The sequence below is a fragment of the Haliotis cracherodii genome, unplaced genomic scaffold (genome assembly GCF_022045235.1).
Source record: "Haliotis cracherodii isolate W230 unplaced genomic scaffold, xgHalCrac1.p SCAF_28, whole genome shotgun sequence".
Taxonomy (NCBI): domain Eukaryota; kingdom Metazoa; phylum Mollusca; class Gastropoda; order Lepetellida; family Haliotidae; genus Haliotis; species Haliotis cracherodii.
Window position 1 is genome coordinate 3,337,281 of NW_027266284.1, and position 22,437 is coordinate 3,359,717.

Genomic DNA, 22,437 nt, shown 5'->3' on the forward strand with positions numbered 1-22,437 from the left:
ACATTTCTCGATTTTATAGGATTTTATAGGATTTTGATACAATGAGCAGAAGAATGGTATCTGAAACTATTATTTTATCAGGAATGATTTATTCCAATATCATGTTAATTGCAGCTTTTCTATATATATGTGAAATAAATTAATAACGACAAGCGAAGCACTTTGGTTCAGCTGATCGCCATTGCCAGATATTTTTTCGTCGAAGCTCCAGCGCCCACAATTGCGAAAACTTTGTTGACATATAATGGTCAAACTACAACAAATATGACTTTCAGCAATTCAATGTATGGCATTTATGATATTTCTATCCACTAAAGTTCGTTTCACAGAGTCAAGAGCGGCAATATGACCCTGGTTGCTGTAAATAATGTTGAGTTTTGCGATCTTCTGATCACTTCACCAACCATTTTGCCGAAATGAATTGATACAATATTGAATGATATATGATGAACACTTTTTATAACCAGACAGTGTAATTATATGATTAATTAGCATACTTCAGTACGGATTTGTTGACATGGTATTTCTGGTGTTACATGCTCACAGTAGTGTGTTTGTGTTGTGGACAAAAACATTAAAAAACTCAACCCTGTGTAAAGGACGCTGCCCAACCCCCACTCCCCCCCCCCCCCCCCCACACACACACGCACACACAGAAAGCCTCCTAATTCTAGTTATGAAAAACTTTTTGAATATTTGTCCACGTGTAGATAAAGCCTTATCCTTTTAGAACACTTTATAATATCCATCTGCCAGAGTGCTACTAATTTCTCAAATGAATAAAAACAAATGCAGTTATGTATTTCCCACATCTTTCTTATGTGTGGTGTGACATGTACAAGTAACACTGGTAGTTATTACTTTGATATTGCCCACATGGAAGAGAGTCTCACTGGTCAGTTATCATGTCCAAATATGGTGACATCAAGTGTCTACCATGGCAAGTCTGAAGTATACTTCTTCAAGTCAGCAAATCTGTCGTTATATGATGAATGTTGATGTTGTAAAACACTACGATGAGTGTTCATTGCTTGTGGTGGTGCTTCATTGTTGCAGAGTTTTTTACTCTTGGATAAGAAAACAGGAACCTTATTTAATTAACAAGGCTCATTAAATTAAACATTAATCATGTTGATATCATTCAGGAGTGCTGATCGTGACATTATGTCATGAACACCAAGCTGTCTGATATCCCCAAAGAACGGAGACAGTCGGTGAACATCTGTCTGCAGCAACCCATGTGCTCACTTGACTTTCAGGATAGGGAAGTCAGGCTTGCATGTATTGTATTGTATCTAGGCTCATTTTGTCAGTCACTGGATTGTCTGGTCCAGACTTGATTATTTACAGACCCCGGTCATGTGGTTGGAATATTGGTGACAAAAAAATAACAACAAAGAACACCCCCCCCACCCCCCACCCCCAAACTACCAAAGTCCCAGAGAGTGTTGAAGTTGAATATTGTGAAGGAAATCCATCTGGTTGAGCACTTGCATACAGTATTACCGGGTAGTTGATTGTCAATTATTTTATTGGCCATCAATGATTTATTCTGAATATGAAGAGAAAGTTAATGTTAACTGCAAATAAATTGACTGCCATAATATGCCTTTCAAAAAGGGGGGCACGGGTGGCCCAGTCGTCTAAGGCGCCGTGATTCGCTGTGCAGAGTTGCGTCCCTTGGGCACGCCAGAAACCTATGATTGTGGGTTCGAATCCCGGTTCGCCCCGATTATGTTTCTAGGTTTGTCAGCACCATACCCGTGCTCGTGGGTTTCACCGAAGTGGTAAACGTCTGAGACCTGCATCACTTCGGGCTTTCCTCCCACATTAAGCTGACACGCCGTGATATAACTGGAATAATGTTAAAAGCGGCGTTAAACCCAACTCACTCACCTTTCAAAAAGTGACTTCCAACCTTTTGGTTGAGGTAAAGAGGTTGACATTCAGTTCAGTTGTGGGTCTGTTCTTTTCAACTATCACGATCTGATTGTTTCTGTGGCACAGGGCTTCCATGATGTATTCTCCACTTCTGTAAAACATTCATATTTTAGTGACTTTAATGTTTTCAATGTGTTCAGTTATGAATATCCTGTTGTAAAACGGCTACTTGATCAACCAGTTATGAGTTTAGGCAATTTAAACACATTGAATAATACATTTCTTGGGGATAACCTAATGTGTGTGTTGTAACAAGACTTAATTAATTAAAAACAGATTCATTACACTGATATGGTAAATTCAACAGAAGTTGCCTTAGCTTGACACTAAATCACAAAGGCAACACTGACCCAGTTCCTTAATCAACAATAATCCTCCTGTAAACATCCTGCATACTACTGTCAGTGAACACACCATACCATACATATCTTGATACAGAAGCCACGATATGATATGTATCTCGATACTGCATATACGACATGTTGTGTGGAAAACCCAGTCACTTGACAGAATAGCGTCCATAGACTCACTCATAAAAGTAAAGAAACACAACTGACAACTGACTAATACCCATCGCCATGACAGTATTGACACTGAGTTAAGTCAACTATTCTGTATGAGAAAATAATTAGAAACAAACAAGTTTAATATTTTAACATGTAAATGTTTCAAACTGCAGCATGTGCATGTTTCCTTTGCAGTGTAATTGTGAGTCATTGTGACAATTTCCCAACAGCAACTTAATGAATACCCGTTTCATTTAGTGTAAACCTGAATGTACTACTTTACCAAAATTGATTGCATTTTTTATAATGACCTATATGCAGACATTATTAGAATGAAAATATAATCATTCTAAAATTGTTTTGGGTCGTTTAATTGACAGAATATTGATGCCAGGTGCAAATTTGACCACAAAGGATTTGCTCCTCTCATTTTTGTTTTTCGTGTTTCACTATTTCTTACATATTGAATTCTCAGGAGATTACTTTATTTCTATAAAAGTTGTTAAAAATCCCCAACTTTACATGTACCCAATCTGTTAGGCAAACTTGTACAATTTATCCTGATAACTGAAGACTCTTCATATGAATGTATTGTACTGAAACAATTGAAGCGGAACAACCCCATTCCGATGGAATGCATGCATGTCCAATATTAAAATTATATTTGCTTGTTCACAATTGTTCTACCCTCATGTGTGGTGTAATAAAGTATAGTTTTGCATGCTTATTACAGATTTGATTTTAAACCCATATCTAATGAAACACAAGGTTAGTCCGGCTCTCAGAAAAGTTATAAGGTTTGCACTAACCCAATGTTTGGTGTAATAATGTATAGTTTTTCCCAGAACTATTAAAGCGTTAAAGTATATTTATATAACTGTAGTTTATTACCCTTTGATAGTGATAGAAACTAACAATTTTGGTCTTCTCGTCCTTATAATGATAACATATAGAAAAACATGATAATGGCAAATTTCTACTGGTCCTTGTAATATCTTAGCTATTAGGCAGTTTGGCAAGGACCTGTAGAACTAATGCCAAAATTTCTAATGCTGTTTGACTGTTTAGCGAAGCATCTTAGAAATACCAATATGGCCTTTCCTCAGTGCCTTCAGAGACAACACAAACCATGATGTCAACTCTTTTACTTGTCCTGTAATTCAGTACATTTGATGATGAGGCTGGTACTTATCAATAATGTGCACATTGAGTCAGATTACACTTACACATTCAGGTGCACGTGGGAGTCTAAGGTCTCCATTTCACCATTAATAGGTTTTGAATGTAATAGGATTTTATCTTTTCATATTATTTGTGATTGTACCAAGAGGTTCAATATTGAAATGTCTGTTAGAACAGTTTGCTTCCCCATGAACAAAACACTACAGAAATATGTTGTGGTTCCATCACAGAGAACTGAATGATGTATTATTTCTTAACAAAGGGAGTCCTGCCACATGGATGTGTATCATCTGTATTTTCTTTTGACGTCTTAGAATGTGTAGCATTATAAATAAGCATACAGATCACTTTGATATATCATAAGCGGTTCAGGCTTCAGACAGTATTAGGGGCGGTCGGGTAGCCTAGTGGTTAAAGCGTTCGCTCTTCACTCTGATGACCCGGGTTCGATTCCCGACATGGGTACAATGTGTGAAGCCCATTTCTGGTGTCCCCCGCCGTGATATTTCTGGAATATTGCTAAAAGCGGCCTTAAACCATACTCACTCACTCAGACAGTATTATGTCTGCTCACAGAAGTTTACGTAGAGCTGTCAAAGAAAACTGTTGGTGCACCATGTACTCATCTCTTGTCTTGGTGTATGTAAAAAAGTCCAGATTTCCCGTTCATGTATTACAAAAGCGTGGACAACACTAAGCATTGTCCTTTTTCAAACCAGTCTTATGTTTCCTATTTATTTTACATACACTGATAGGAAAGTTAATATTCTACCTCCATGGGTCAGTTTATAGTCAATGGTTGCACTCTTGCCGCATGACTGCAATACTCTCACAACATTCAATTTTCAGAACATATTAAAATATGCATCAGAAAACCCCTCAGTGTGAATGTTAAGCTTGTTTACTGGGTTATTCTATAACTAGAAGCTGTTTATTCCAGTTCTCCATGCGCTCTATTCTGTGTGGAATAATTAAGGTAGAAGAACTTCAGGCTGTGTTTTTGTTCGGTTCATGTTGGCAACCTTAGGCAATGCAGACTTGGAGAAGATTAGATATTTCTTTCAGACATGTCTGTAAAGGAACCTGATCTCTCTTACTATTGGCAACATGTTACTCTCCTGTGACGTTGATGACAGTGTTTAAAGAATGCCAGTAGTAATACAGTTCAGGTTGTAGTATGTTGTGAGTCAGGTACCATTTACTTGTTTTACCAACATTCATCCACATCAAGGTGAGGGTCACCAGAAAAAGGCTTCACACATTGTACCCATGGGAGCACTTGAACCTGGGGAAATCTCCCTGTCTGACAACCTTTTTCAAATAATGCAGTTTATTACCAGATTATACAGTAGTTTGGATTGTCTCGGATATATTTTGCCAATTGTCCATGACAGTTTTATGTGTTCATCGGAGTATAATTTTCAATATTTGTTACCAAATATAAAAAAATGAGTATTACCATGATACCTGTTGCTAACTGTAAGTCAAAGATAGCCAGGATATCAGTGTGTCAAGTAATATGATAGATCTCAGTTGCATGTGGGATGGTGTCTTTTGTCATCACCCTCACCCCCATGTTTAACTGCTGGACATTTTGAGTTAGAAACCCATGCTGGCTGTAGGAGGTGAGTTATGACTTCTGTGGTCAGGCTCGGTGATGAAGTTGAATGCATGTGATTGTACTCTGATGGCCATTGTGGTTGCTCATGATATCAATAACTGGTTTGTCTGGTCCAGATTTGAATATTTATAGTTGGAATACAGGTAGGCCCGAGTGGTGTGTTAAGCAACAAACACCAGCATGTTCAGTCATGGGTGTTACTACTCGGCAGCAGTCTTCAGCTGCCTGGTTATTTCCCCTATCAGTCTGTCTGTATTATAGGGGGCACGGGTGGTCCAGTCTTCTAAGGTGCCGCGATTCGCTGTGCAGAGTTGCGTCCCTTTCGCATGCCAGAAACCTATGATTGTGGGTTCGAATCCCAGTTCACCCCGGTTATGTTTCTGGGTCTGTCAGCACCATACCCGTGCTGGTGGGTTTCACTGAAGTGGTAAACATCTGAGACCTGCATCACTTCGGGCTTTCCTCACACATTAAGCTGACACGCCACGATATGACTGGAATACTGTTAAAAGCGGCGTTAAACCCAACTCACTCACTCACTCTCTGTCTGTATTTTGAAAATACACACTCACCATGGAAGAAGCAGTGTTAGAGACAATGCCCGGCGACAAACTCATTTGTAGTCAGATAAGATAAATGGATAATAGTTCTGAAAGCATTTTATTCTGATCTTCAATACAAAACAAGAACCATTCCAAAGGACAATCACATTTAGAGTTAATGGATGTTTTGGGAAAAGTGAAGAACTGGTATTGATTATTGTTTCAATAGCATGCAGCTGCTGGAATTGTCTTCACAAATGAGAGATTGTAATGATCCCAGTCTGTATTGAGTAACAGAACACTGACAGGTGTCCAGGGAACAGGGGTGGGTCTGCCTTACAGGACGACCCGGGGCATGTTTTCTTGTCCACTCCGTTTACCTAGGGGGTTGGCACCCAATCATGGCTCTGTGTGGTCTCATGAAGTCATAATGTACTAGCCTGAACTTATATATTTGTGTCATTTTAGTAAGTTGAGTTTAGCCTTGTTTGCAATTATGAGAGGGCTCAAATAAATTAAGTTTGACTTGGGTGCTTAAGTTGACGAGAGTGATATGCATTGTTTCAAGTAAGTGCCGGCCTGTAGGCCCATGGCAGGTAGATCTCATGTTGAACTCATAGTTTAAAAGTTACATGGGTACTTTTGGCCTGTGGTATATTTACTTTTTTTTTTGTTGGTCACAATAAGATGTAGTTTTTTCAGATGAGGGTCTGAAGAGTTTAGTCAGAGCCTAAAACCTGTGGGTCCTATGGCAACCTGGGGTTTTATTTTTTCCAACACTGCTGATATGCCGACTGACTTTGATCACTGTTTCTGGTGTCAGATATGGACAAGGAGGATGCCCTGATCTGTTTTGAGGACCACATTCGCATGCTGGAGCAGGAGTATGATGACGAGCGGGAGCGGGAGCGGCGGAGGATGAAGCGCCAGCAGCGCAAGAACAGGGAGAGCTTTGTGGTAGGTGACACATGCATTCCTGACACAATGTAGAACCTACTGGGTATTGTGTGTCCAAACAACAGGTAGAGCTTTGTGGTATGTGACGCATGCATTTCTGACACATGCATTTCTGACACAATGTAGAACCTACTGGGTATTGTGTGTCCAAACAATAGGGAGAGCTTTGTGGTAGGTGACACATGCATTCCTGACACTATGTAGAACGTACTGGGTATTGAATGTCCAAACAACAGGGAGAGCTTTGTGGTAGGTGACACATGCATTCCTGACACAATGTAGAACCTACTGGGTATTGTGTGTCCAAACAACAGGGAGAGCTTTGTGGTAGGTGACACATGCATTCCTGACACAATGTAGAACCTACTGGGTATTGTGTGTCCAAACAACAGGGAGAGCTTTGTGGTAGGTGACACATGCATTCCTGACACAATGTAGAACCTACTGGGTATTGTGTGTCCAAACAACAGGGAGAGCTTTGTGGTAGGTGACACATGCATTCCTGACACAATGTAGAACCTACTGGGTATTGTGTGTCCAAACAACAGGGAGAGCTTTGTGGTAGGTGACACATGCATTCCTGACACAATGTAGAACCTACTGGGTATTGTGTGTCCAAACAACAGGGAGAGCTTTGTGGTAGGTGACACATGCATTCCTGACACAATGTAGAACCTACTGGGTATTGTGTGTCCAAACAACAGGGAGAGCTTTGTGGTAGGTAACACATGCATTCCTGACACAATGTAGAACCTACTGGGTATAGAATGTCCTCTGAGGAAAACTCTGTGTGTTGGTCATTTTGAAGCAATTAGACTGTTAGCGGACTTCAGGAACATGCCTCATACAAAATTCAAGAGTGTTTGGGAGCCTAATTTTGAAAGTCTAAAGGTCCCGTGCCTGGGGCATCATGGAGTGCATCACAGGGTAGTAAATAGGGTACCGGTAGGTCACATCACAGTCTTTGGGGTCAGTGCTGCCTGTACAGTCTTTTATAGCATATGCAAACATTCAACATTGTGAAACTTATATTTCATTCTAAAATTCATGAAGTTTGACATCACTAGTTCAATGTTAGTTGTGGATGAGTGTGATGTGAAGGTTTAGATTTCTGTTCAGGGTTAGCATATCAAATTTCATGTCGTCTGTTTTCTTTGGGTTTCTTTGAGTTCAATTCCAAACTCGCATTTTCCCAGCAATATCTTTCAGTTTCATGAGACTAATGTTTGAATCTGGCGAATTCTAACCATGTCATTTGAAACAGCCGCCTTCTCTCGGACATATTTGCCTGATTCGTAAAAGTTTTTCTTCTTGCCTTTTGCCTTGATTGACCAGTCTCAATAAACTTTATATAATTGTTTTTAATCAACTTTTGTTCATAACTCATGTTTTCATTGTCAAATTCAATTTATAAGGGTTGACTGTATTTTATTCTGTTCATGGAGGTATGAATTGAAATATCTGTGTGCAAACAATGAATGCTTCTGTGTGAGTCAGTCTTATGGTCCAGGCCAAGTCTAACCATCCTACACAGTGAGGTGTAAGGGTAAACAGCGACACAAGTTCAGACTGTTTTGGCCAATGTGACACATGTGTCAGTTACCCCATGGCTGGTCAAAGCCAAATTACTCTTTGCTTAAGGGGCGGTCGGGTAGCCTAGTGGTTAAAGCGTTTGCTTGTCACGCCGAAGACACGGGTTCGATTCCCGACATGGGTACAATGTGTGAAGCCCATTTCTGGTGTGCCCCGCCGTGATATTGCTGGAACAATGCTAAAAGCAGCGTAAAATCAAACACTCACTCACTCTTTGCTTAGGCCACAGAGCTAGGGTAAGTGACCTACAGCTTTTCAAAGAGGTGTCCCTTTTTTGTAATGGACTACTTATGGGTACATGACTCTCACAGTACCCTGACACTGACCTTTGCATTGGAAAGAGCTTTGTTCTTTTTTTTGTTCTTTTTTTTTAATAAATTTTTATTCAGTCATATACACAGGATACATATGCACTCGGAAAGCAATACAGCTTTATGAATACAGGTACTTCTCAAAAGGATATGGTACAGAGGAGGCCTAAGGCATAATCCACATCATGGTACAGATGAAGGCATAATCCACATCATGTTACAGATGAAGGCATATTTATGTATACAATTAAGAAGATGCAGTATTTATGGTACATCAGTTTGAGCATATTGAGTAAACAAAGCCCATTTTCTATTAAAGGCAGAGAAGTCGTTATTTCTACGTTGTGTTCATAAAAGCAACAAAGTCAACCTTTTCATTCTTAATACACTGGACAAAGATCAATCTTTTAGCAGCTACAATCAAATGGTTAATTAGTACATCAGAGGTACCAAAGAGGAGCTCGTTGTCAGTTATAAGGATTTTTCTATGCAAGATATGAGTCAAGTAAATACAGAAATCTGATCAGAAGTTCTTAACAACATGACATTCAATATAAACATGAAAAACATTTTCTTTGTGAGTATGACACATAGAACGCTCATCGTTATTAATAAGTTTCATTCTTAATAACTCACGTTTGGTAAATATTACTTTATGAATAAATCTAAACTGGAAATCCCTGAGTTTTGTGTCCCTTAACCCATGGCAATATACACTGAATATTTGATTCCATGGAAAAGAACAACCCAGCTGATTTTCCCATTTCAAACAAGATTTAGGGAGAGGGAGGGAATTCCCTATCAGTTTTTTATAAAACACTTTTGTTCCTTTGATAGAACGTGTAAGATCATAAATTCAAGGAGATACTGTGAGATTAGAAGAGGAATGTAGATTTTTATCAATATTTTGTCTCCAACTTCTTGGAATATTAAAAAACATACGGTTATAGTCGAGAAAAGTTCCTTTAAGATCATAAAGTTGTTGTGAACGTGGGAAAGGAATCCATCCGTTTTCATCATACAAGTCTTTTATCGTAACTATACCTTTTTTAAACCAGTCATTAAAAATTAATACTGGTTCTCTAAAATAATGGTTTAACCATATGGGTTGGGAAGCAATTTCTGCTTTTTCTAAGTCTTCAAAGTCATATGAATGCATAAAGTCACTCCAGGCTATAAGGGTATCTTTCCAGAAAGGATTTACAATTTCCCAATTTTTGTGCAAACTGGCACCTAAAGTGTAGATATGAGCCAGCTGAAAACTAGCAAGGTCATAATTAATGTTTTTTTCGCAATATCTTTTTAAACATGAAATTTTTAAAGATGATATAAATTTGGGCAAATCAGTCATTTTCAATCCACTTTGACTATAATTCCTTTTCAAATAATCCCTCTTAATCTTATCTCTTTTGCCACCCCAAATAAAGTTAAAAAGAATTCTATTCAATTGATCAATAAAAGCTTTTGATGGATTTGGGAGAGCGGAAAAAATATGTACAAGGGTAGAGAGAATTAAAGTCTTAACAACTGTTATTTTACCCATCAAAGTCAAATTACGTTTTTTCCATTTGCTTATAAGACCATAGATATTATCAAGGCGTTTTTTAGTGTTGATTACCCAAAGGTCTTTTAAGTCAACATTAAAACATATGCCCAAAACTTCAAAGTTGCCATCATGCCAATCTAGCTTAAGTTAGGACAAAATCGGACTTTGCTACCAGCCATACTGCCTATCCATATTGATTTGGTTTTTTCAAAATTCCTTTTTAATCCTGAGATTTTGTAAAAAGTTTCAAGTGTATCCATGGCTGATTTTAATGATTTTTCCGAGCCATCTAAAAAAAGTTGGGTGTTGTCAGCATATTGGCCAAATGTGTGTTCAATATCATGTAGAAGTAAACCTTTTATATCTTCATTATTACGAATCATGATACCGAGAATTTCAGCTACGAAAAGAAACAAATAGGGGGAAATTGGGTCACCCTGTCTACAACCTCTTTCATTCATGAAAAATTTAGAGAGGTAGCCATTTTGGACAATACAAGAAGAGGCATTAGATATGAGTATATGTATCCATTTAATCATATTTGGCCCAAAGCCAAATTTTTCCAGAACGAGGAAAATAAAATCTTTATTCACGGTGTTGAACGCTTTCTCAAAATCAATGAGTATCAAGGTACCTTTATTGTCAAGTCTCTTAGTTTCAAATATGATATCGTAAAGTAATCTAGTATTATCACTTAAACATCTCCCAGGGATAAATCCTGATTGATTACAATGAATTAATTTGTTTAAAGATTGCTTGATTCTATTAGTAATACAAGAGCTTAAAATCTTATATACAGCATTTAATAAAGTAATGGGACGCCAATTTTTTAATCTTTTTCTATCTTTATTTGCTTTTGGAATGCAAGTAATCATGCCCCAGTTCATAGTAGAAGTCAAAGAATTAGAATGGTACGCGTGATTAAAGTATCTCCATATCCAGACTCTTAAATCTTTCCAGAAAAATTTAAAGAAGTCAATTGGGAAGCCATCAAGACCTGGGCTCTTATTATTTTTCATTGCAAGTGTAGCTTTACCAATTTCGTTTAAGGATAACGGCTGTTCAAAGGCCTGTTTGATATCATTCTCTAGTTTGGGAATTGGAATATTGTTTAACATCAGGCTTGGGTCAGTATCTACTGAACTATTTTTTTGGTACAAGTTTCTATAAAATGATTCTTGTTCTTTAATGATGAGAGTTGTATCATTCAGTTCCTCACCTTCACTATTAATCAAAGAGGAGATGATATTATTTGTAAAAATTCTATTTTCAAGACCACAAAAGTATTTAGTTGGTTTCTCTCGCTCCTCATACCATTGTAATCTCTTATTAAAAGCATTTATCTAGCTTTCTTCTTCTTTAATTTTTTCATAATCCTTTTTTGATTCAGATAATTTACTTAAAGCTTCTTCAGAAATATTTTGAAAATCCTCTCTAATTTTATTTTCATATTGGTTTGTTTCTTTTTCTAAATCGCCCAATTTCTTTCCTCTTTTCTTTTTCAAATATGAGGAAAAAGAAATTGTTTTACCTCGCAAATTCATTAAAAAGGTTTCCAAGAATAGGGAATCAGGTATATTCAGTTTTAAATCCAAATCATCAAAAGGAGTAGAATGGTCTGATCTATAAGATGGATGCACATATTGTTGTTTTGTTTCATCTAAAACAGTCGTAACCATATCCACATATTGTTTATTTCTTAAAAGGGAAGTGTTAAATTTAAAATATCCACGACCCCTATTATTTATCAGAGAATCATTTAGGCATAAAGAAATACCCGAATGGTCAGATTTATAACCTGGGAGAATGTCAGCAGCAGAGGATAGGTTTAAAGGGGCACTGATCTAACGCAATTCCCCGGGACTGCTTGTTGCCTTTGTTATTGTTTTTTCCCAGTGAGTACCCGGACGTAGAGCAGAAATCTAGACTAGCTCGCGACCTCTGTTGCGCCATTCGCAAGCGCATTAGTCACTTTTATGGATACCGGTAGTAATTGATCAACAAAATGAAATACAGTTTTCGAGATAATAAGGAAATGTAGGTATCTTTGTGGGTAGCATCGGTAATGGTGACGAAGTTTTGATAAGTCACTTGCTTGGTAATTTTGCGATTTTCGTTTACACTATTTTGACTTGCAACACAAAGTAAATATTTCATCTGAGCATTGCTTTTTTTATAGTGTGTATATTTTTTTACTGTCAAAATGTGTAACATATTTATTAAACGTATAAATATTCAGTTATTTTACAAAGTGACTGAAAAACATTTCCATCTGTATTATTATGATAACGAATTCCAAACATTTTGATGTTTAATGTCATCACCAAGAGACTGAAAATGTTACGTTGAAAAGTACATTTCTATGTTGTTTGGCTTCTAAGCCTACCTACATAATAATCTGTTGTGATGTTTGTAGGCCCTTTTGATTGTCTTAATCAATCTGGACAGATTTTTTAGTCAAAATGACTGAAATATTTACACATTTTATAAATTGCCTGAGAGAATCACATTTTACAAATTGACGGTAATCTATACACGCTTACAAAGGAAATGACCTGTGAAAACAACGTCTATCGCGTATTGAAGAATTTCCCAACCAAGACGTAGAGAAACAAGAACGAATCGGTTCAAATGAAGGAAAACAAAATGCAAATACCATAATTACAACTTACCAAATTTATGTGTATAAATAGGCAGCGTCCTTGTTCGAGGAATGTATCCGTGAATATCCACACAAAGGAATAATGTCCCACTCATCTGCAGCTATACAAAATAACTTATTCGATGTCATGTGTCTCTGTAACTATCAAATATTCTAAAAGATATATATCGTTTTGGGATATTATAACCAGTGTTCGTTTCTCAACTGATCACTTGGATTGTTTCAGGTGTTTCACATAGGTGTCAAGTCTCAAAGGTTGGCTGAGAAAGGCCACGTGACAACTATTTACATTACGTCCACGGTTCCTAAAAAATCCACTGAGTTTGATAACAATGAGCAACCAATCAGCGTATTATCAGTTAACCCTTTGAACAAAGTATGTTGTTTTTACATCGGCACTTCACGCCATGATATGAGTGTATTCCCTTTGTTTTAGTAAACCTAGACATGTAAACACTCACTTTTGACATATCCACTGTGCCAGATAACAGTGATTAATCAATCAACGTATTTTCTGTTAATCCTTTGATGACTAGTAACGATCCGTTGATTTACCTAAAAAAGTAAATCAACTGATCATTCATCTCTTGCTGGGCTGCCACGTGCATATTACATAACGCACATTTCACCTCACTTCAAACCTGGATTTGTCTGTTTGTTTAGGCTGAAGAAATTAATTAACATGCGCCCTTTGTTGAATCTTTATAGATCACATTTAGCCAATCAGTGTTTATTCAAAAATGCGTAAAACAAATATTGCCTCCAGCCTCCAAGTTTATTTAGCTGTCCTTGCAGACGGTAGCCCAGTCTCTGGTCACGCTCAGTTGCGTTGCGTATCATCCGGGTACTCACGGGGGAAAAAACAATAACAAAGGCAACAACCAGTCCGGGGAATGGCGTTAGATCAGTGCCCCTTTAAAATATCTTCACTAACCAGAAAAAAGTCTAGCCTAGCTTGCTGTCTGGGTTTATGTTTCCACCATGTAAATTTTCTAACAGCCGCTCTGTTCACGCCAAACATCATGTAGGTTAAACTGAGATAAATAGTCTAGAACCGTTTTTCTAGCATTTGGGTTGTTAATATTTTTATAGTTTTCCAGATCTAGAGATTGATCAAGAATGAGGTTCCAATCCCCACAAATTATAATCGATTTATTATCAAGTCCATCAATGGCATTACAGATATCATGATAAAATTATGGGAGATCAGAATTAGGCCCATATATAGTAGCTAAGGTCAATCTTATTCCTTTAGTGGTTATATCAGCAATTATAAAATTTCCATCATCATCTATCATAACCTTATGAATAGACATTTCGATGGAATTAAAGAATAGCCACCCCGCGGGCATTAGACTTGAAGGGAGCGAAAATACACTCAAGGCCCCAGTCATTCCTAAAAATGTTCACTTGATTTTTATCTATATGAATATCTTGAAGGCAGATGACATCAAAATTTCGTTTGCGCCAAATATTAAAAACCTCTTTTCTTTTTAGCTTATCAGCTAAGCCTCTGCAGTTTGCAGATAGCAAGGATAGTTTAGATTGTATAGACATAGCATATTGGAGTTATAGTTTTGACAACAGAATATACAAGGGATATGTATCTTGTCTGCGTTGTTCTTTTTGGGTGCTCTTTACTGACTTCTTTCTTGACTCATGAATATGACATTTGGCATGGTGTGTTTCTTCTAATGATAACACCACATTTTGATAAAATCTTTGTGATGTTGTTTTGTTGAAACTATTTGCAAATTCAAATTAAAGTTTTAAAATGCTGGGCATTGATGTTTGTCACCGTAATAAGCTTCATCAAATAAACAAAGTTAATGATATACTTCTTTGCAAAATATAACAAAAAATGTAAAGAATTCCATTATTTTCAAAGACATGTTTCCAAAAAGTCTATAGCTGAGTGAATGGAAACCTGTGGACATGTGGACATTGTTCAGTATGAGCCTGTTTTACTAAGTTAATTAGCAGCATCAATGTCAAGTCCTGAGACTGTGCTGTGGGGACAACTGTCAGTTTATTCGTTTAGTGACCTTGTCTCCGGGCTGACTGGGGGGATCTCTGACAATGGCTGTGCTGTTATCCATTCCCTCATGTCCCCTTGTTTCATGACAATGATTCCCCACATGGATACAATGTGTGAAGCCTATTTCTGGTGTCCCCCACTGTGATATTGCTGGAATATTGCTAAAAGCGACATAAAACACTCACTCACGAACGAACGAACGAAAACTTTTGACCCAGAAACATTAATCATTTACATTTACACTGTGAAATATAAACATATAAATGTTAATAATGTCATGTGGATGATTTCATGTATACTGACATTTTGTCCCCGTGTACAGTGAAACCCACCCTGTCTGTAGGCCTAGAGGTATATTAATCAGCTTTTCCACAGAGTGGTAATTGTACATGGGGCATTCCTCACACATTAAACTGACACACTGTGATCTAACTGAAATACTTTCAAAAAGCAACTGAAAACCAACTCATTGCAACTTTTGCTTCTGAGACACATCAGTCAGTGTAACTGCCGAATTAGACCCATCACGCAATAGAACTATTTCTTGGACAGAACTGTTACAAGGCGCTGCTGTTTTTTACCATTGATTAATACACAAACGGTGCTATTGAGTCACATGTACAACAAATCAATAAGCCATAGAAACAGTTCTAATTATTCTGAAAAATACTGCCCGTCGCCATCATAGACAATTCAAGTCTCAGAAGAAGAGAACGTTCTTATCCTTTCACATGAAAAAACATACCTAAATTTTAGGCATGTCAGAACTGATGACAGTTTTATGTGTGTAATCACTATAATTGTTACCAAAGTTGCACTTGCTTCCGTGGCCCGTAGCTGTCGTCAGATTAAATATGCGGTGGTGCTTGAACAAAGAAGAGGGACAGAATTGAATTATCTCAGCCTGCACCTGCTCTTGTAATTAAAGGAAGAAGGTCTTGGAGTTGGCTTACACAGTCCCGCGGTGACATGTTATGCTGGTATGTGGGAGCTAGACAGCCTGTAATGTACATCACCCCCACATGCCTCCGTCACAGCACTCACTGTGGCCCTGTCACTGTGTTCTCAAGGATCCTCATTCCACTGCATGGAGAATGTATCTGCCAAGAAGAAGCAGGTGCTTTTCTCCTCCTTTAGTCTTGCCAACATTTGTGAAATGATGCTGAGAAATAAAGTTGGACGTGTACCAAATGTTTTGAAAGAAAAAGTCGTGAAAAATGTCCCCAGAAATTGGTGTTTCTTCCTCTGGCAAAGTTATTTTCTTCAGTTCATAAAAATAGGCAGCAGACATTTCATGGCACATTATACGTGATAGCTGAGTTGATGACAATTACCTTTCATCTGTGTAAGGGAGTGGTCATAAAGAGGTTTAAGGGCTAGAGAAAGTGAGGCCTTCATCACAGTTGTAGTGACGCCATGATGTACGTCCCAGCATTATCTGTTGTGTGGTAGGTGATGCTTGTATACAGTGATATAGTCAGATACAAAGGGGGATAGTTTATTTATTTCTGGCATATGTTCAAATCATGAATAAGAAAATGATAATGTTATGTTTCTTATTTATCACAGTTGATAATTTACTTCTAATCTATCCAACCACTTCAGGAAACTTTGCATGCTTTTACATTTGTGCATGAACCTACAAACCCTTCTGTTGAAACATGCCCTTCTGTACAAACAATAATTCTACATGAAGCTGCCTCAGATGGACAGAGCTGTGCACCTAGATGTGTGCTCACAACTATCAATGAGATCACATCTACAACGGCTTTCTTAGGGATGCAATTTATCCTGAAACATTTATTAGCCCAAACAGTGACACCCTTAAAAAGCCTGAAATTTTACCTGACATGAGGATATCTTTAACATTAGTCAAACTGGAATTCCTGTTATTATGTGTTGTCTTGATTTATTGAAGGCAAACCGAATAAATGTTATATTTAGGATAACACATTCTTAGGAAAGTACAGATTCTCATACTTTTTGGGGCTGAGTCCCAGCTGGGATTCCCTCCCAGACTACCAGAGTGAGTGATAGCATACAAAGGCATTGTGAGTTCATAGCAAGCCATTGCCATAGCTTTTAGTGTTCATCAATTGCCAGTTGTGTTATTCCAAGCTGTGTTCAGCATGTATAGTGACCATGGTGACAGTGGGTGACAGCACCTGATCTGTTGTTTGGTGCATGTGGACAGCACCTGATCTGTTGTTTGGTGCATGTGGACACCACCTGATCTGTTGTTTGGTGCATGTGGACACCACCTGATCTGTTGTTTGGTGCATGTGGACACCACCTGATCTGTTGTTTGGTGCATGTGGACACCACCTGATCTGTTGTTTGGTGTATGTGGACACCACCTGATCTGTTGTTTGGTACATGTGGACACCACCTGATCTGTTGTTTGGTGCATGTGGACACCACCTGATCTGTTGTTTGGTGCATGTGGACACCACCTGATCTGTTGTTTGGTGCATGTGGACACCACCTGATCTGTTGTTTGGTGCATGTGGACACCACCTGTCTGGTGCTAAGTTTGACATTTTCAAATTCTCTGGAACCACCACAGATAGTCATTTATGTTTGCATCACACAAGCTTCATCTAACATGATCTGTGTTGACATACGGGTTCTGCTGGACGAGCTGCACGACCAGGGCAAGCTCAACTCCATGTCTCTGTTGTAGCTTCATCTAACATTATCTGTGTTGACATGCAGGTTCTACTGGACGAGCTGCACGACCAGGGCAAGCTCAACTCCATGTCTCTGTGGATGGACCTGTATCCCATCATTAGTCAAGACCTGCGCTTCACCATGATGCTGGGACAGCCTGGCTCAACCCCGCTCGACCTGTTCAAGTTCTATGTTGAGGACCTCAAGGCCCGCTTCCATGACGAGAAGAAGATAGTGAAGGAGATTCTCCGAGTGAGTACAGTACACACACTTAATAACTGGCAGGGATATAAGCTCTTCTTCTTGAAGGCCTTGGGACTATTGAGGATATTTGACATGAAGTATCTCTTTTAAATACTATATGCTAAATAACCTGACCTGAGTAATAACTGTCCCTCTAGCTATGTGCAGATGTTCCACCAGTGATCATAAGTAAAGATTGGGCCTTTCCTGCAACAATGAACAGCCAGTCAGCAAAGTCAGTCTTCCTCAATTAGTGGCAGTCCTTTGATCAGTATTATCTGGATATAATGACCTAGACTGTGAAATGATGGAGCAGTATTTGCTAGAATGTACTGAGGCATGTGGATTTTATACAACAATCAGTGTCACTATCACAGCTGTGCTTACTAGACATATAACAGTCGTAGACTCAGTGAGGTAAAATTACTGTTTGTTTAATGTCAGAGACTAGGAAAAAACAATGGACTGATATATTGACACATTTCACTTACAGGGCCAGATGGTGATATGTGATAAAGGTTAGAACTGAAGAAATTCAAGGAGACTTGTCAGAATGAATACTGTTATTTGGTTTTCCAGTTGAAAAGATACCCTGGCTTTATACATCTGATGTGCTCTAGTCTTGTTGCATCTCGCCCGTCTTTCCTAACCTAATTTCCCAGATCATGGCCCCGAAGTAACCACCTCTCTGCATCATTCCATTACACCCAAGTACAATCGGGTATTGAACATGTGTTTCTTTCACAGATCTACTATATTTAATGTCATACACTGTGCTTGTTTAAAAACAGGAGAAGGGCTTTGTGGTGGAGGTCAGCACGACATACGATGACTTTGCAGCTGTCATCAGCAGTGACAGACGGGCTATCAGCCTTGACACCGGCAACATCAAGCTGACCTATAATAGTGTATGTATCACAGGATCAGACCTCATGTTAGGTTGGGAGTATCATAACTTTGTCAGTGGCTAGTCATGACATACATGATCTTTTGTTGATGGTTCAGGGTTAAACCAGTGGTCTGAGGCTCCGCACCTCAATGTTCAGAGGGTTCAAATCCCAGTGCCCCGATCTTGATATGATTCCTGGTTGACCGGTCAGCACCATACCTTTCTACACTGGTTTTACCAAACATCTACAACCCTGACACTTTGGTCTTGAAATACTGTAAGCTGTGTTAAGTCAATCTCTCTCTTTATGAATGATATCACTTGATGAAACTACAGGTGAACATATTCTGTATATCTTATGTTTGCAGCTGATAGAGAAGGCTGAGGCTCGTGAGAAAGAGAGACTGAAGGATGAGGCCAGGAAGGTATATGTCTCACCTCAAGTACTCATAGAGTTATGGCATGTCACATCGGTGATACAGTTGAAGAAACTGATGTTACTTGTATTTATTTCGGTATCAAGACATTTTGGTTACTCATATTGAAACTATTTATATTGAGACCTCAGACAAAGATAGCTGCAATGTTTCTAATTCCCTAAGAGGTCAGCTGATACTGGTCAGAACTGTTGACACTTTATGTTGTTATCTGACTGGGATATATCACGATTATCTATGTATGTCACTTTAAATTGCTTTAATAGCAAGTACATGAGTCTGTCTAACACTAAATCCTGTGTTTCCAGCTGAAGCGACTGGAGGGATCTTTCAAGACTCTGTTGAAACAGCTGTCTCCACCCATAGATATTGACACCAAGTGGGATGATGTAAGTATATGCTGTGTTATACCCTGACACAGGTGGCAACACTACCTACACCTACACCTGTGTCTGCTGCCAACACTACCTACACCTACACCTGTGTCTGCTGCCAACACTACCTACACCTACACCTGTGTCTGCTGCCAACACTACCTACACCTACACCTGTGTCTGCTGCCAACACTACCTACACCTACACCTGTGTCTGCTGCCAACACTACCTACACCTACGCCTGTGTCTGCTGCCAACACTACCTACACCTGTGTTTGCTGCCAACACTACCTACACCTACACCTGTGTCTGCTGCCAACACTACCTACACCTACACCTACACCTGTGTCTGCTGCCAACACTACCTACACCTACACCCGTGTCTGCTGCCAACACTACCTACACCTACATCTGGGTCTGCTGCCAACACTACCTACACCTACACCTGTGTCTGCTGCCAACACTACCTACACCTGTGTTTGCTGCCAACACTACCTACACCTACACCTGTGTCTGCTGCCAACACTACCTACACCTACACCTACACCTGTGTCTGCTGCCAACACTACCTACACCTACACCTACACCTGTGTCTGCTGCCAACACTACCTACACCTGTGTCTGCTGCCAACACTACCTACACCTACACCTGTGTCTGCTGCCAACACTACCTACACCTACACCTACACCTGTGTCTGCTGCCAACACTACCTACACCTACACCTGTGTCTGCTGCCAACACTACCTACACCTACACCTGTGTCTGCTGCCAACACTACCTACACCTACACCTGTGTCTGCTGCCAACACTACCTACACCTACACCTGTGTCTGCTGCCAACACTTCCTACACCCACACCTGTGTCTGCTGCCAACACTACCTACACCTACACCTGTGTCTGCTGCCAACACTACCTACACCTACACCTGTGTCTGCTGCCAACACTACCTACACCTACACCTACACCTGTGTCTGCTGCCAACACTACCTACACCTACACCTGTGTTTGCTGCCAACACTACCTACACCTACACCTGTGTCTGCTGCCAACACTACCTACACCTACACCTACACCTGTGTCTGCTGCCAACACTACCTACACCTACACCTGTGTCTGCTGCCAACACTACCTACACCAACACCTGTGTCTGCTGCCAACACTTCCTACACCCACACCTGTGTCTGCTGCCAACACTACCTACACCTACACCTGTGTCTGCTGCCAACACTACCTACACCTACACCTGTGTCTGCTGCCAACACTACCTACACCTACACCTGTGTCTGCTGCCAACACTACCTACACCTACACCTGTGTCTGCTGCCAACACTACCTACACCTACATCTACACCTGTGTCTGCTGCCAACACTACCTACACCTACACCTACACCTGTGTCTGCTGCCAACACTACCTACACCTACACCTACACCTGTGTCTGCTGCCAACACTACCTACACCTACACCTGTGTCTGCTGCCAACACTACCTACACCTACACCTGTGTCTGCTGCCAACACTACTTACACCTACGCCTGTGTCTGCTGCCAACACTACCTACACCTGTGTTTGCTGCCAACACTACCTACACCTACACCTGTGTCTGCTGCCAACACTACCTACACCTACACCTACACCTGTGTCTGCTGCCAACACTACCTTCACCTACACCTGTGTCTGCTGCCAACACTACCTACACCTACATCTGGGTCTGCTGCCAACACTACCTACACCTACACCTGTGTCTGCTGCCAACACTACCTACACCTGTGTTTGCTGCCAACACTACCTACACCTACACCTGTGTCTGCTGCCAACACTACCTACACCTACACCTACACCTGTGTCTGCTGCCAACACTACCTACACCTACACCTGTGTCTGCTGCCAACACTACCTACACCTACACCTGTGTCTGCTGCCAACACTACCTACACCTACACCTGTGTCTGCTGCCAACACTACCTACACCAACACCTGTGTCTGCTGCCAACACTTCCTACACCCACACCTGTGTCTGCTGCCAACACTACCTACACCTACACCTCTGTCTGCTGCCAACACTACCTACACCTACACCTGTGTCTGCTGCCAACACTACCTACACCTACACCTGTGTCTGCTGCCAACACTACCTACACCTACACCTACACCTGTGTCTGCTGCCAACACTACCTACACCTACACCTGTGTCTGCTGCCAACACTACCTACACCTACACCTGTGTCTGCTGCCAACACTACCTACACCTACACCTGTGTCTGCTGCCAACACTACCTACACCTACATCTACACCTGTGTCTGCTGCCAACACTACCTACACCTACACCTACACCTGTGTCTGCTGCCAACACTACCTACACCTACACCTGTGTCTGCTGCCAACACTACCTACACCTACACCTGTGTCTGCTGCCAACACTACCTACACCTACACCTGTGTCTGCTGCCAACACTACCTACACCTACACCTGTGTCTGCTGCCAACACTACCTACACCTACACCTGTGTCTGCTGCCAACACTACCTACACCTACACCTGTGTCTGCTGCCAACACTACCTACACCTACACCTGTGTCTGCTGCCAACACTACCTACACCTACACCTGTGTCTGCTGCCAACACTACCTACACCTACACCTACACCTGTGTCTGCTGCCAACACTACCTACACCTACACCTGTGTCTGCTGCCAACACTACCTACACCTACACCTGTGTCTGCTGCCAACACTACCTACACCTACACCTGTGTCTGCTGCCAACACTACCTACACCTACATCTACACCTGTGTCTGCTGCCAACACTACCTACACCTACACCTACACCTGTGTCTGCTGCCAACACTACCTACACCTACACCTGTGTCTGCTGCCAACACTACCTACACCTACACCTGTGTCTGCTGCCAACACTACCTACA

At 40.2% G+C, this 22,437-nt stretch overlaps 1 protein-coding gene across 3 annotated transcripts in view; it reads left to right on the forward strand.

Moving 5' to 3' along the window:
* LOC139473343 (pre-mRNA-processing factor 40 homolog A-like) overlaps window positions 1-22,437 on the forward strand; it is a 53,053-nt gene that overhangs the window by 21,823 nt on the left and 8,793 nt on the right. For all 3 annotated transcript variants that reach the window (XM_071255869.1, XM_071255871.1, XM_071255870.1), the window contains exons 15-19: window positions 6,616-6,749; window positions 17,615-17,821; window positions 18,604-18,720; window positions 19,070-19,126; window positions 19,447-19,527. In XM_071255869.1, coding sequence (XP_071111970.1) covers window positions 6,616-6,749; window positions 17,615-17,821; window positions 18,604-18,720; window positions 19,070-19,126; window positions 19,447-19,527 — 596 coding nt within the window. The remainder of the gene's footprint in view (window positions 1-6,615; window positions 6,750-17,614; window positions 17,822-18,603; window positions 18,721-19,069; window positions 19,127-19,446; window positions 19,528-22,437) is intronic.